Source organism: Athene cunicularia (genome assembly GCF_003259725.1).
Source record: "Athene cunicularia isolate RWA chromosome 1 unlocalized genomic scaffold, athCun1 chr1_part1, whole genome shotgun sequence".
NCBI classification, from domain to species: domain Eukaryota; kingdom Metazoa; phylum Chordata; class Aves; order Strigiformes; family Strigidae; genus Athene; species Athene cunicularia.
The window spans coordinates 32,242,469-32,257,055 of NW_020799091.1; the positions used below are offsets into that span (position 1 = coordinate 32,242,469).

The 14,587-nt window shown below is 34.5% G+C and overlaps 1 protein-coding gene across 1 annotated transcript in view; it reads right to left on the reverse strand.

Moving 5' to 3' along the window:
* NAA16 (N(alpha)-acetyltransferase 16, NatA auxiliary subunit) overlaps nt 1-14,587 on the reverse strand; it is a 50,839-nt gene that overhangs the window by 22,573 nt on the left and 13,679 nt on the right. Inside the window, exons 5-8 of the mRNA XM_026854588.1 lie at nt 13,852-14,005; nt 12,232-12,351; nt 10,030-10,125; nt 6,294-6,400 (exon numbers count right to left, since the gene is read on the reverse strand). Of these exons, the coding sequence (XP_026710389.1) occupies nt 6,294-6,400; nt 10,030-10,125; nt 12,232-12,351; nt 13,852-14,005 (477 nt within the window). The remainder of the gene's footprint in view (nt 1-6,293; nt 6,401-10,029; nt 10,126-12,231; nt 12,352-13,851; nt 14,006-14,587) is intronic.

Sequence of the window (14,587 nt, forward strand, 5' to 3'; positions counted from 1 at the left end):
GAAGATGTTATGTACAAGCATAATGAATTGGAACGATTACAGTACAAGTAGTGTTTGACAAACACTGCAACTGTTTCCCAATTTTGACTGAACCATGCAACATTTCTAGTCACATGTAACTACATTTACCAGTTTGTCTAGAACATCTGCAATGTAAATATATTTTGTCCCATATGTAATAGGCTTTTCACTTCTTAGTTATTCTTGGAGAACTCTCAGCAAGGGGAAAAGCTGCTCAGTACACCAGCTTTGCAAAGAGCAGACTACTCAAGCAGAATGGCAAACCAGTCACAAGAAGAATATTCTTCATTAAAGAATTCACTGCTGCTTCGGAAAGGTCTAGTACATGTATGTTTACACATTGAAAGTACAACTGCACAAGCTCCTTTGGAACTTCACAGAAGTATTCCAAGCACAAGGATCAGTCTCTTGTTAAACAAAACAAAATAGGATGAATATAAATACAAGAGCCAGCCACAAATTTTCAGTGCTTCAAATGTAATAAATTGAATATTAAACTAACTCCTTTAAAGTTATTTTAAAGGCAATAATTCTTGAATATCTTTATAAACGAACTGTTAATGCATCTATTTGGGATGGAAAAATGTAGGATTCAGCCAGACTTGAAAATGATGTAATAACTTTGAGATTGCTGGGAACTGTCAGAATTACTCAAATCTTTTCCATAAAATTTAGCATCTTTCCTTTTAATGGAAAATTAAAAGTTAAATAATTTCTCAAATTCAACTACACATCTAGCTACATGATCAATATAAACTAAGTAATTTCCTATGAGCAGAGCATCAGTAGGAGCAACTATGAGCAAAGATGTTGAGAGCACTTCTTGTGGGTCTTCAGACTGAAGAAAGCTCTCCGGATAAAGCAGTTCAATATGTCAGCAGCAACACCTGTCAGCTCTTGGCTCAGGGACCCAAACTCTCAGCTGTCAATGTGTTTTACATTACCCATACTCATTACAGAGTGGAAGCAACCTATCCTGACACTACATACAATGGAAGTTTCTCATCCTTCTCCTATCTCCACTTACTTTTCTCACTCCTCCTTAAGATACAGTTATATAATAGAAATACTATCTTTTGCTATGAATATACTAGATCCTTAGCAAGTCCATTTACCAGACTTGCCCTCCTGCAATTTTAACTCAGACACATTACTTTCTAAAATACAAACTTAAAGAGTCAGAATGAACAAAAGGCTGTTCTTGGTTGATCTTAAGAGTTATTTCTTCTTAAACGTAGAAATTCTTACTGAAACTGAATTTGTTCACTTCCTTATGTAATCCACCAATAGTTCAGAGGGTATCTAAATACAAAACCAGTTGCAACTTGCTTTAAATTCCTTTAGATTTCTGCATCAAGGAGTGAAAAAGCCTTCTTTCCTGAAAGTGTTTGTGAAAGATCTTCACTGAAGACAGCCTACCTTCCTGGGCAGACAGTATTATACCTTTTGAGACTGTTGTTTCTGATGGTTCCTCCAGCCACACGTTTTCTCTCATCCAGTATTTCCTCACAGTCTCCATGTTTTTAGTTACTCAGAAAAAGGGCACATGGGCACTAATGTTGAGCATAAATGAAATCAACCAACGTAACTGCAACGCAATCAATGCAAACCTTGATGTCGATTAATTGAAGATCTTTGCTCTTTGGATTTTTTATCTTGTGGACATAGAAACTAGCATGTACGAGGAAGCAAACAGTATTTCTGAGCACTGCTTGTATAAAGAGAACTTTCTTGGGAGACACGGGGGTAGCATTTCAAGATCCCTCTCTCGTGAGGAACAGTAACAAATAAAGGCTGTTCACCATTATTTCTAATATATCTGGATAGCAGCTTACAGAACGTAAAAAATACTACATTCCATACAATTGTTTATACTTTAGATTATTAGATTCCATCAGAAACATTCTGCCAAAAGCCACAGCTACTTTCACCCTGAAGAGTAACTTTGCAAGAGTAACAAAACTCATAATAATGTAGTGGCAACCCTAAACACAAGTTTTTGCTTCTTGAATACACCAAAAAGGCTATAGCTTCTTCCCAACATAATATGTATTGTGCCAACTGTGTGAATTTTATTCAAGCACAAAGATATCAACACAATAAATGCAATTTAAATAGCCAAATATACTTGCTATTTATAAACTAAAAGAAGCCTTATTAAAAAAAATTAATAAGCCTCCATGCTACACAACAGGCTTTTGAAATTAAACACTTAGCATTATAGAAAACTCAAGGAGAATATTACTAAAAATGGGTGTCAGCAAAGTAGCCAAACTTCAGACACTAAGGCACTAAAAGAACAAAACCACTTGTAGCATAAAAGAGGAAGAGCCCAGTAGCCCAGTAGACAGTAAGTCTCCTATACCAGAGAAAACAATTAAGACACCTATATCCAAGTACTTAAAGTACACGCAGACTGTATTGTGCTGAAACACTTTACTTTTAAAGCTCCATGTTTCTCAGCATGTACATAAAACATATATACAGACACATCCCAAACCCTTTCATTCACATAGCAGTACTTTAAGTGGTTATTATAAAAGGCTCCACAAATCATAAAAATGAAACTTTTCATGTTATTTTAGAAGTATCAAACATAAGTAAAAAAAAATCCCAGTATATTAATTTGTAAAGCCATGTGTTGTTTAGCTATAATTTCAAAGGTCTAGAGGAATCCACAGTATCTTTAAGTCATGCAGGTGAATTTTTCAAATGAGGACAGCTAATGTATTCATGGACTTGCTCCAATAGGTCCATGTCCTTCTTATGTTGGGGTCCCCAGAGTTGGACACAGCACTCCAGGTGGGGTTTCACGAGAGCAGAGTAAAGGGAAAGAATCACCTCCTTCGACCTGCTGGTCACACTTCTCTTGATGCAGTCCAGCATACAGTTGGCTTTCTGGGCTGAAAGCACACATTGCTGGCTAAGTCAGTTTTTCATCTACTACTATCCCCAAGTCCTTCTCCTCAGGGCTGCTCTCAATACGTTCATTGCCCAGCCTGTATTTGTGTTTGGGATTTCCCTGACTCATGTGCAGAACCTTGCACTTGGCCTTGTTGAACTTCATGAGGTTTGCAGGAGCCCACCTCTCAAGCCTTCCCTCCAGCATGTCAAGCACACCTCGATGTCACTAGTGGTAAGCTATGCAAAGTTGTAGGGTTTTTTTCCTATTCCTACAAACATTAAAACAACAAAAAGACTACCTTATCTGTCTTCAGGATCCTTTATTTAGACACAGTTCTATTGATCACCAGTGAGGTCTCAATAAGATTTCAAACAACAACACAAGAAATTGACTCAAATCAGACATACTTCTAGTCTCCCTGAAACAAGGCAGAGTGTAACAAATACATTAAAAAAATGTATCGGAGAAGGATTTTGTGAAACAATTCTCAAACCAAAAGTGAGTGTAGTTAAATGTAATGTTTGGCCAACATGTAAAGTAAAAATTACTCTAGTGGATTCCTGGTTTATTACTCATTTGTTAAGCAATTTACCTTTTAAACTCCTTAATTGATTAAAGAATCTTTGATCAAGTCAACTCTAACATACTAAAACACTGCTAGATGATCATCATAAAATTCAGCTGTGTTTTAACTCCTTAAATAGACCAAAAATCAGAATTTTTCCCACCTTGTTTTCTGATGTTACTTTCATAACTTCTACCAAGTATACCAAACCTGGTTTAGATCTTTATCACCACAATGCCTGTATTGAAATACAAAGCATAACTTTCAACCTAGAGCCTTGGTATTTGGCGTCTAAGCAGTGCAAGAACTGCAGTTTCTAAAAACTCCCTGAATAGTCTTCACTTTGATCTGGGCAAGTCCTAAAGCTTTGCAGCTCTATGTACCTGAAGCAAAAGCTGTTCACATAAAGCTTAACTAGTGTTAGTAGACTAGAATGTTTTTAAAAATCAAAATATGCCAGCAATTTTTATTTAAAGCATTTAGTATGAAGTACCAACTTACAGCTATTAGATAATAAATCACATTTTCCTGAACACATCTGACAAACGTTTGTCTTCTATACAGCCACTTTTTTTTCCCCTCTCCAAACAGACAAGAGACATCAATATTTTTCCTCTAGAATCAGCTCCTCTTCACATCACCTTTTGGTCTCCCCATTCAGGTGCAGAAGTTGTTCTTAACACCAAAATGGTAACAGCTACTTACTGAGAAATATAATCCTCATCTTTGTTTATCAAGTAAAGTTCTATTTTTTCTCTCCCACTATTCCTCTGTATTCTTGCAGGTACTGAATTAAGTCATTCACATTATCCTTTCCTACATATAAAATATCACAGCACTATTTTTAAAATTTACATTAAGTACATACAAAAAAACCCTTATGTTAACATTGTTTATTTCATCTTTTTCCCAAAACCACGGTTTATAAGAGATCCTGCACTCACCTAGAGTTCTAGAAAGAAGCAACTTTCTAGGCTTAAATATCAACTCTCTCATAATCCTCACATCTATACCACTTGAAAATGCAACTGCAGTTGAGTACACTAAATTACACCTATTTCCGAAGAAATAAATGGGGAACTGTTCATTTCCAGCTTCTAGAGAATTCAGTACTTTGCCAAGTATTTTCTAGTAGGCATAACTTGATCCAGACTACAATTCTTTCTATTCTCAGTTAAAGTATACCAGTAATTTATGTGAAACGATAGTATTAAGCACCGACTTAAACACATTAGATACTGAAATACAGCAATTTCCTGAAACATGTAGCACACATTTTACCACAATTTTCTGCCCCCTAACCCCTAAATTTTAGTAAATCTGAAATTAACTGGCAGAGTAAAACTAAAGTTTCTCTTAGTTTCCAAGATCCTTCTGTTAGACTAGTTACATGAAAACCCAACCAAGTGAAATATGAAAGAGACCTTGTCTTGAAAGAAGAAAGAGGAAAAAACTTTTGCAGAAGTTACCAGCACAAACAAATCCAAGCATATTTGGAAACTGTGAACCTTCTGATTTTAATTTTAATTACTTTTGAGGATTAAGCTGGTAGTTCTAAGCAGCACTGATTTGATACAATGAAGGTATCTGGCAGCAAGGCACCTTTCTGGTTAAGTCTGCCCCAAAACATGGTAGTCCTAATTTTTTTTTTTAACCCATTACATCAAAAACAATTAAGTGCTAAACATCTTTTCACATGCCAAATGAGTTTATGTGTACCTGTAACTTCTAGATTTTCATACTTCAAACACCTAAGGTAAAACTTCCACAGCACTGACTGTACTAATGTCTAGACAGTCAGGGTATGTAACATCATTCAAAAAAATTCAATCCCATTTTAAAAGTTTACAATAAAAAGTATGCATTAACAATAAGCACCAAAGAAAAGCTTGTACTACACACAATACCAGAATTTACTAAAATTATGTCAACAATGGAGACAAAGTACAAATTAATTTTCCAAATGGAAGTGTAAAAAATTTCATGTTAGGACAACCAGCAGAAAGACTCTTAGAAGAATAATTTTAGCCCAATTAAAGGAATATCCACTGCTGGTTGAAAAGCTGCATCATGTATTCAGGGTTTTTCCAGCTACAAAGCCCTCTTCTTACCTAGTTATGAATGGATTAGAATACTCAGTTTTATTGCTTGTGGCAAAAATAGAAACATCTGAATAGACTGACCTTTATTTTGTTTACTACACATTTTAATAACATACTTTAGTTTGAAAATTTACTATCCCTTACTGACAAGCTTGGAATGAAGAATTACATTTGAAACAAGTTCCAATGTGACACAGTTTTGCCAAAACTATAAGAGTTTAGAAGTACAAAAATTAAACATTAAAGTTTTAGCTAAAGACTGAAATAGGAAACAACCCTTTGTGGTAAATACTAATGTATTCATGTATTCACACAATTCAGAATGTACATAGAACAACAGGCATCTATGTGATATCTTAAAATTATGACTTCTGGTGACATCATAAACCATAAGTTGAAAGAATCCTGACACTTGCACTCAAAGTACAGAAAAATTAAGTTATCTTAGATTTTAACAACTTCAGTGTGTTCTGCATCAATCTGACCTCAAGCATTTCAACATCAACTGTCTGCAGAAGTAAAGTTTCACATATATTAAGCATCATCAAGTGATCAGTCACATATGACAAAAATCACACATGGAGGAAAATATTCAGCAACAGTTATTGGTAAGTTACAGAAAAATCTATGTAAAACAGATAGTGTGTTAGAAATTCAATACAGAAGACTTAATTAAAACCAAATAAATACTAAATTTTACCTTTTCTGGATTGTAATATAAAGATTTCAAAGTAGTAAACAAAGGTGGGCAGCCTTTACTGAAGTTAACCCTCAGGAACTTATCCATTAGTTCTCTAAATTTTTCACCTAGAAACAAAAGTGTATTTGGTTATATGTCAGTGATTGCAAGTCTTATATAAAAATAAGCACTAATTGCGGTGCAACTCTGGATAATAGAGTAACTGATAAACTGCAATTATGGGTTTTCATCTTTCCTGTTACTTAAGATATAAATATGCTCTGAAAAAAAAAAAAAAGGTCAGAGTAAAAGGTTGCTAGTGTTAGGAGACTGCTGATGAAGACATGGTAACAGCCCTTAGACCTGTGATAAAGTATTAAGTGCTAGCTACAGAGGATGTAGCAAGTGCTATTTAAACAAACATTGGAAAAAATTATAATGGTAGAAGTAACTAAGCACTGGAATGGATTACCTTGGAGATCTTGTAAAAGCTCCATCACTGGAAGTTTTTATGATTTAGAGAAACGTGTGTTAGGAATTCTGCAACTAACTCTCCTGCTTTGGAGGAAGAAGGATGGATGAAACGAACCCTCTACCTCTATTCTAAGTCCTATTTTTTTTTGAGTAGGACATGACTTCCAGTGATATGATTTGTTTCTGGGATCAGAAACAGAGAATAGAAGACTGGGTTTCAAGGATTAAGTACCATATCAGAATTGTCTTTATCAAAATATACTGGCAAAAAGCTAAAAATACTATTTAATTATGTTTTCAGGTAAAAATAACACTACTTGCAGTATGTTACCTTTCTGAGAAATGCTTTTTCAAAAAAAAAAAAAAGAGGCAGGACTTCAAAGAGAAGATATAGTCAGGAAACAGGAAAATAGATGCCTTGTATGTTTTTATTCCTACGTTGAATAATTAGTTCTTTTCAGTTGTTTTTCTTTTGTTTTGTGTTGTTTTTTGGTTTGGGGAGGGGTGTTTAAAATTTTTAGTGATGGTTTTTGCTTTGCAAAGGGATGAAGTTGCCACGCTTCATCGCCTAATCTCTTTTGGACTTCTTTAAACAAGGAAGTAGTACACTTCACATACTGTTAATATATACACATAAAACTTGAAATAACCTTTATTAAGAACACAGTACAAATTTAACAGACTGTTTTATAGGTGTCCAGAAAATGAAGATACAACTGCTTTGTATATAATGTTCTTACCTACTTCCACCAATTCTTAATTGTCCTATACTTACTGTTATCAGCACTGTTACTGAGACTAGTAAATGTAACTCATCTTCTAGTTTCACTGTACTAAAACTGCTATCTACAGAAATTCATATTATCTGTGGATTGGGATCCATAACTGGACTATAAACACATGCTTTATTACAGATGTATTAATTAAAACTTGTTTTTACTGTACTACAAGAAACTCCCCCACGTGACAGAAAAGATCTCAGTTTCCCACTTTCTTCTGCTAAATTATTGTAATTTATATTCTTGATGGAAGAATTGTAATTCTGAGTTTAGGAAAGCAAGATCTTAGTTTCCATTAAGTACATGCTTATTTATAGAAAGCAGAAGAGCTTTAAAGCAAAGTCTGAAAAATGAAAAACACGCAGCTAGGCACCCGTATATGACATGAAGCCAAGCTCAAAATTTAGTCTCCAAGGCACAGAAAAGACCCAACCACAGGAACAGTCAATCCACAGTAGCATAAACAAACCTCTAACTGGATGGCCAGCCTCCAACCCCCCAACCTCGATCACTCTGAAAATCTTAAGAGTCTTCCTCCATGTAAGTGTTTTCCATCCGGACCAAGGAGCTGATTTGTATCAAATACAAGGTTAAGATACAATTCCATGGCAAGGTCTGGGAAGGACTGCCCTTTTAATACAAGCCTGCATTGTAGAGTATTTTAAGCCAATTCTGAATCAACCAATGTTGGTTGCAATCAACTGGTCAGTGACAACACTGAAACAGCAATGTCATTTAACCAAAAACTCCATTCTCTTGAATGCAAATACATTTCTGCAAACAAGCCTGTTTCTACACTTTCATATTCTATTAATTTCTGTCAATAGGAGTTCTAATCTACTGCACTTATAAACACAAGAAATCATTTCATAAATTAATTTCTAGAGGATTAAAAACAGTTTTATACATTCATGACTGATACAAGCTTAAAAGATTAACAGAAACACAGGTTTTAGTTTAGGAAGATTCTTATTTGTTACAGAAGTAACAAAATAGCTGTCAGATTTTTTCTCAACTGACCTAATCATGAATTTTTATTTCATTTAGCCTACTACTACAGCAAGAACAACTAATCCTTATTACTGAGTTTATTTATATTTATCATTAACATCACCTATTAAACTACACTGTCAGACACAATAAAATAACCTAGTGCAAAACAGTGAAATTAAGTCAACAGCAAAACACTAGTAATAAAGATATGGAACAAATATTTTGCAGGTTACCTCCTGGTTAGCTATGTATTACCATCAAAATTTTATTACAGGAGAACACCAATTACTTGTCACATAACTTTTGAAAACTAGTTGAACTGCCTTAAAATTTGCCCTTGTATCTTCAAAGAAACAGAAATATCTGGGATTAAGGAAGGCACAAGGCTTACTTCAGGGCTAAATCTCTTTATGATGCAGATAAAATCTTGTGATTTACACAGGAAAGGTGCATGCACATTCAGACTCCTTAGCAACAGCAGCAAAGTGGACTAGCTATGCTCTGTAGCATTTAAAGGTACAAGTGCAGTGCTCAGTAAATGAACTAAAAACTAACCTCACAAAATTAAAAGCATGAGCAGGTATGCTAGGAATTTGGAGTTAAACTTTAAAATTTCATGACACTTGATATCTAACTTACATACTTTATATTTATTTCCAGAAGTTTTCTACTGGGGTTTCAGTAGTTACCTACATAAAAAGCGTACATTTTTAAAATGGAATTTACCTACATTTTATTCTCCAAGATCATAGCTTTCTCGTTTGAAAATTATGACCATATTCCCTCAAGAACTGAGGATATCTGTGCACTTTCAAAAGAACTTTGAAAGGACAGAGTCACTCAAAGACCTGTAAAATTACAAATAAAATTTGTGCTACATAACACTCTGGACCTGTGTTTTGTTCCTATTCTTATGGAATTATCAGCACGTAGTTAACATTGTAGATTTAAGTTCTAATGGTTCTACAAAGTGTTGTACATCCAGTAAGATATTCAGTCAAAAACTATTTGGTGTTTTCTGTACAGTACAAAAGCTGTCCAGAAATGCAATCATATGCTACCATGATTGTTATATACATCATTTACATCTGGTTTCAGTGTTTATAAGTTCTTATATTTATAACTTATGTATATTAAAAGATATGAGGGGAATGTGTATAGTCACACACCCCTTGAATTCAAGTGTACTATACCCCCTACTTTGTAACTTATGATTCTTAACTTGCATGACGCAGAAAAGTTATATGCAAGAATTCCTACCATCTATATACCATTCTATAGTTTTATGAATACAAATATTACATCGATCATATCACCATATTGGAGCACATGAACTTTTTCTATCAGCTCCTAAAACATAAAAAACTTTATCTATTCAAAGAGAAATGCATACATCTGCTTTTTGTACCTGTAAAATTAGTTATTAAATGCACATTCAACAGCCTGATGAAAACTTAAGGAAAAAAAAAAGAAATAAAAAACTATTATGGAACAGATATGCAACTTGTTACCTGAAACAAAGTTTAAAGGTAATCTTCTAGGTGAAACTGCTCTGGGATGTCTTTTACTAACTTCTTCATAAATCTGAAGCCTCTCTTCTAAAGTGCCTATTATCAGTAAATATAATAGATATAAGTAACAGATAAAAATCTAGTCTTCTAAATGTTTTAGATGTTGAGAATTAATTTAGCTAGACTTCTTATACAGTTTGGATTTGTAATAATTTAAAACATTTCAAGCTATTTTTTCCTGTTAATCATAAACATTACTGTGTAAAAACTGTGTACTGAAAACACACCGTATGCACAATACACAACCGTCAGCATTATTCACTAAGGATAAATTGCAAACACAACAATTAACTCACAGATCCAATCATACAGTATTACAAGTCAGTTTTTCAGTTACATGCTGTGCAGACCCATTCACACAGTAGACTGACATTCATAGCTTCAAATTAACTTTTTTCAGCATGCATTTGTTTCAGACATACTTAAAGCATTCAGAGAAATATACAGCATTTCTAAATCCTAGGTATACAAATAGTGTACTATACAAGCATGCCTTTATTATGGGTCCTCTGGTGGCAGCAAAACTAGAGCACAATACTGCCAGTGTAAGTAATGAGCACCAGAACTTTACACCTTAATGCTTAACATAAACCTGCTTAAAGATTTTTCTTCCCACTCCTCCCCTTTCCCCCATAATATGCTTTGGAGCTCCAATGTGGTTAGAACTTGAATAAAACTAATCTGTTGCTTTGAAACGCCATATTCACGTAATTAAGATCCATTTTGCTTAAATATTAAATTCGTCAAGCAATTCAAATAAAATTGAATGTACAGATCAAGACTAAGACACAACATGTATTTAATAAATATATCTGTTTTTCTTATGAAAGAAAAACAATCTTGTCACTGAGCTCAGATGTTGGGGAAGGGGGGGGGAAATGTTACCCAGTGGCTCCAAGAGACATAGAATTCTAAAGTTATACTAAAATAATGTTTGGATTGGAACTAAAGCATATAGAAGCCCTATTTGAAGTCACAAGTTGGAGCTCCAGAACTTACCATGGGGGAGGAAATAGTCCTAAGACCACCTAAAAAATAAAGTAGCATTATTAGTTTTTTAAATTAGCACAGTTTTAATCTACATAGGATTTTAATATGTCATACTACTGGACTGGTTCTTGGTTAAGAACTACATATTTTTGTCAACATATTTATTATATCAAACAATAATCAAGTTCTTGGGTAATTAATTTTGAGACAATAATCATTTTCAACTCTACAGATACACTAGGAAAACCAAAGCACAATACTACTCTCCGCAGGAATGTTACAGAAAGCAATCATTTTTATTTCCCACTCACAAGCCATATTCCCAGACCTTCTGAAACACAACTATACAATCTTCTAGAAAGCCGGTTGAGAAAAATAATGCAGCTACAATATCTAGAAGTAATATCCTTGTAGGCTTATGATTTATGATGTCATCAGAATAACTCTAAGAACTCCACTAATTAATGAGCAGTAAAATACAAGGACACCATTCCAGTGTAAAGGTAAACATTTGGGAGAGTTGCCACTGCAAAACACTTACAGTATAAATCATTGCAATACTGTTCTTTTTAAAAGCCAAAACAATTAGCTATTTTCCTGGAAAGACAGAACAGCAGTAATGTGAACTAGTATTGGAATAACAAAGATTTTAATCACATTTATAACCTTTTTCTGCAAAAAAACAGCTTAATTTTTTTTCAGATGACCTATTTTTAAAAGGCCATCTGAAATAGGTAATTGAATTTCCTCTACATGCCAGTAGAAAGAAGTAGCACCTAAACAAGTTTCATAATGACAATTTTATACTGTGTATCAGTAGTTCAACAGTTATCTACTAGACAGGAATGGATTATCATTTGGTTTCCAAGTTCATGTATGGCAAGGAAATAGTCTTCATGTAAGTGCATTAGCAAGTGCTACCTTTAGCTCCAAGAGGAGCAAGACTTGCCATTGGTATTTTCATGCATAAAAGTTTTCCAGTGAACGTTTTTTTTTTTTAAATGGATAAACACAACTATATCATATTCAAGATTTGAGAGCACCTTATTTTTTGCTGAGTAAATCTTTTTAATCTGAAACAGCAGCATATCAAGCAGGAGGAGTTTTAAGTATATCCTATATCATACATATTTCCAGTGTATCTTAACTTACTAGGTTGTAGGGCCTTTTCCAAGCCTTCATAATAACACCAGTTTTCTGCATTTCGCTCAATTAACTCTTTGTATATTTCACCAGCTTCTGTCAGTCTTCCCAACTTCAGTAACATCTCTCCTAAAAACAATGCAGTAAAAAACTCAAATATATGAGAAAATACTGATGACTTGCAAGTTTACAAAACTAGACACATGAAATTGGGCTTAATCATATGTAGATGCTTTATTATTCCCCAAGACATTTACTGTGTATTACAAGTGATACTTGAAGCTACCACACAGAGCTCAACTCAGTTTGGAGCATTCAGCACCTGTGAAAGTAAAGATTATCTGCATGTCTGGATGTGAGCATTTAAAATAGCTATTGTAATTATCAAGTAAACAAGCAACTTGTCCTTCCAGAACTCCAACACATGACTATAACTTTTTACCAGACTGTTAACTACAGCTATATTTTTCCCACCAACTAACCAGTTTTTAACTGGTTAGATCACATTGGTTTGCTACTAAGTAAATTGTTCTACTGGGTCTCATGGAATTCATGTTCTTCACAGCAGCCTGTACAGTGCTGTGTTTCAGTATTTGTGACTAAATGTTGATAACGCAAAATGTTTTTCTACTGCTAAGTAGTACTTACAGAGCATCAAGGCTTTCTCTTTTTAATTCCACTCTGCCACCCAGCAAGCAGGCCAGGATGGATAGTAAGCTGGGTGCAGACACAACCCGGACAGCTGACAAACTGGCCAAAGAAATATTTCATCAATATAGTGTCACACTTAGTAATAAAAATTGAGTGGAAGGAGTGTTTAGGCAGGTGGCCGTTGCTTGGAGACTTGGTGAGAATCAGTCTACTTGTGGGAGGTGGCAAATGATTGCCTTTGCATTACTTGAGGATCTAGGTTTAGCTTTTTTCCTTCACTCAAGATGTCTTTATCTCAACATACAAGTTTTCTTGCTCTTGCTCTTCCTATTCTCTCTCCTGTCCTGACAATGGAAGCTGGGGGAAATGAGTGAGCAGCTGTGTGGGGCTTACCTGCTGGCCAGGGTCAACCAACCACAACTGTGCAAGCAAGGAGCAGCTGAATGTGCTATTACACTATATAATTGCACCCATTCCAAACTCTGTTTTAGTACTTCAAATCCACAAAACATCTGTGGGTTATTTTTAACCAAAAAAGTAAACTTTGGTATTCACTCAAGTAGGGTAATACAAGTGCATTAGAAAGCTTAAGAATGAAACCAGAATTTGATACTTCAAATATTTATTTTTTTTTTAAAGTCTTTGTGCCACAAACAGTATTCTTCATGAGATTAGAACTAGGTTAATACTAGCTCTTATTTATGGAAAGTTACTCTAGTATGAACCAATGTCAATCTCTGTCATCTCCTCTGTTCTTGTATCAACCCAATTTCAACCACCTGCATCCACTATCCACTTTGGTAGGACAAGTTACTTGAGCACAAAATTGTAGAACTGGCATTACCAGTTTCCCTGTAGTAATGATTTCAAATCAAATATGTCGCATGTTTTTTTTTTTTCTTTTACTGCTTTATCATATCTGAAAGGCAGTAGCAAAAGTTTGGAACAAAACTGGTTGAAGGAAGAAGAATGACTTACCTTTTATTTCTTCTACTATTAATTTATCACATATTTGCTTTTCATATGTCTCTATATGTTCTAAAGACTCCTGAAATAGATCTGCCTCTCTCATCACTTGATTTTGATATAAAATCAGTTCACTATATTCATAATCTATTTTATTAGGAGGAATCTGGGGGGGAAAAAAGCAATAGGTTAGTTAACATTTACCTGTACCTCAGCTGCATGCAGTATTACAGTACACAATAATCAGGCTACAGAATATATCAAGTCTATTTATATACCCATCCAAACACTCAAATGTAAAACTCACATTAATCACAATCAAATTAGATTTGTTCAGAATATCCTTTATTAGAGAACATTTTAAAAGAATTCCTGTATTTTTCTTTCCTCTACCACTGTGGCAAGCTAATTAAAACCAGAATCCCTGTCTTCTCTCATACAGTTCAATGAAATTTGCAAATAACTTGGTAATCTTTTCCTTCTGAAGGACTCATGTAATCCACAATAATTTTGTTCTAAGTTCCATAGCAGATTGCCGAGATATCACAACACCCGTTTCCAGCATACCAAAAATTCTGGATCAAGCTATTTCCAAGAGCAATAAACCACCCAAATACTGGCCACAGCTTGACAACTAGAACTTTTCAGACAAGTAACCTACACTGTTTTTCGCTAACCAAGCGTTCTCTGTACTACGCTTCAATCCCCCAGAAGGTATAACGCACAAGCATGCAAAGACTGTTTTCAA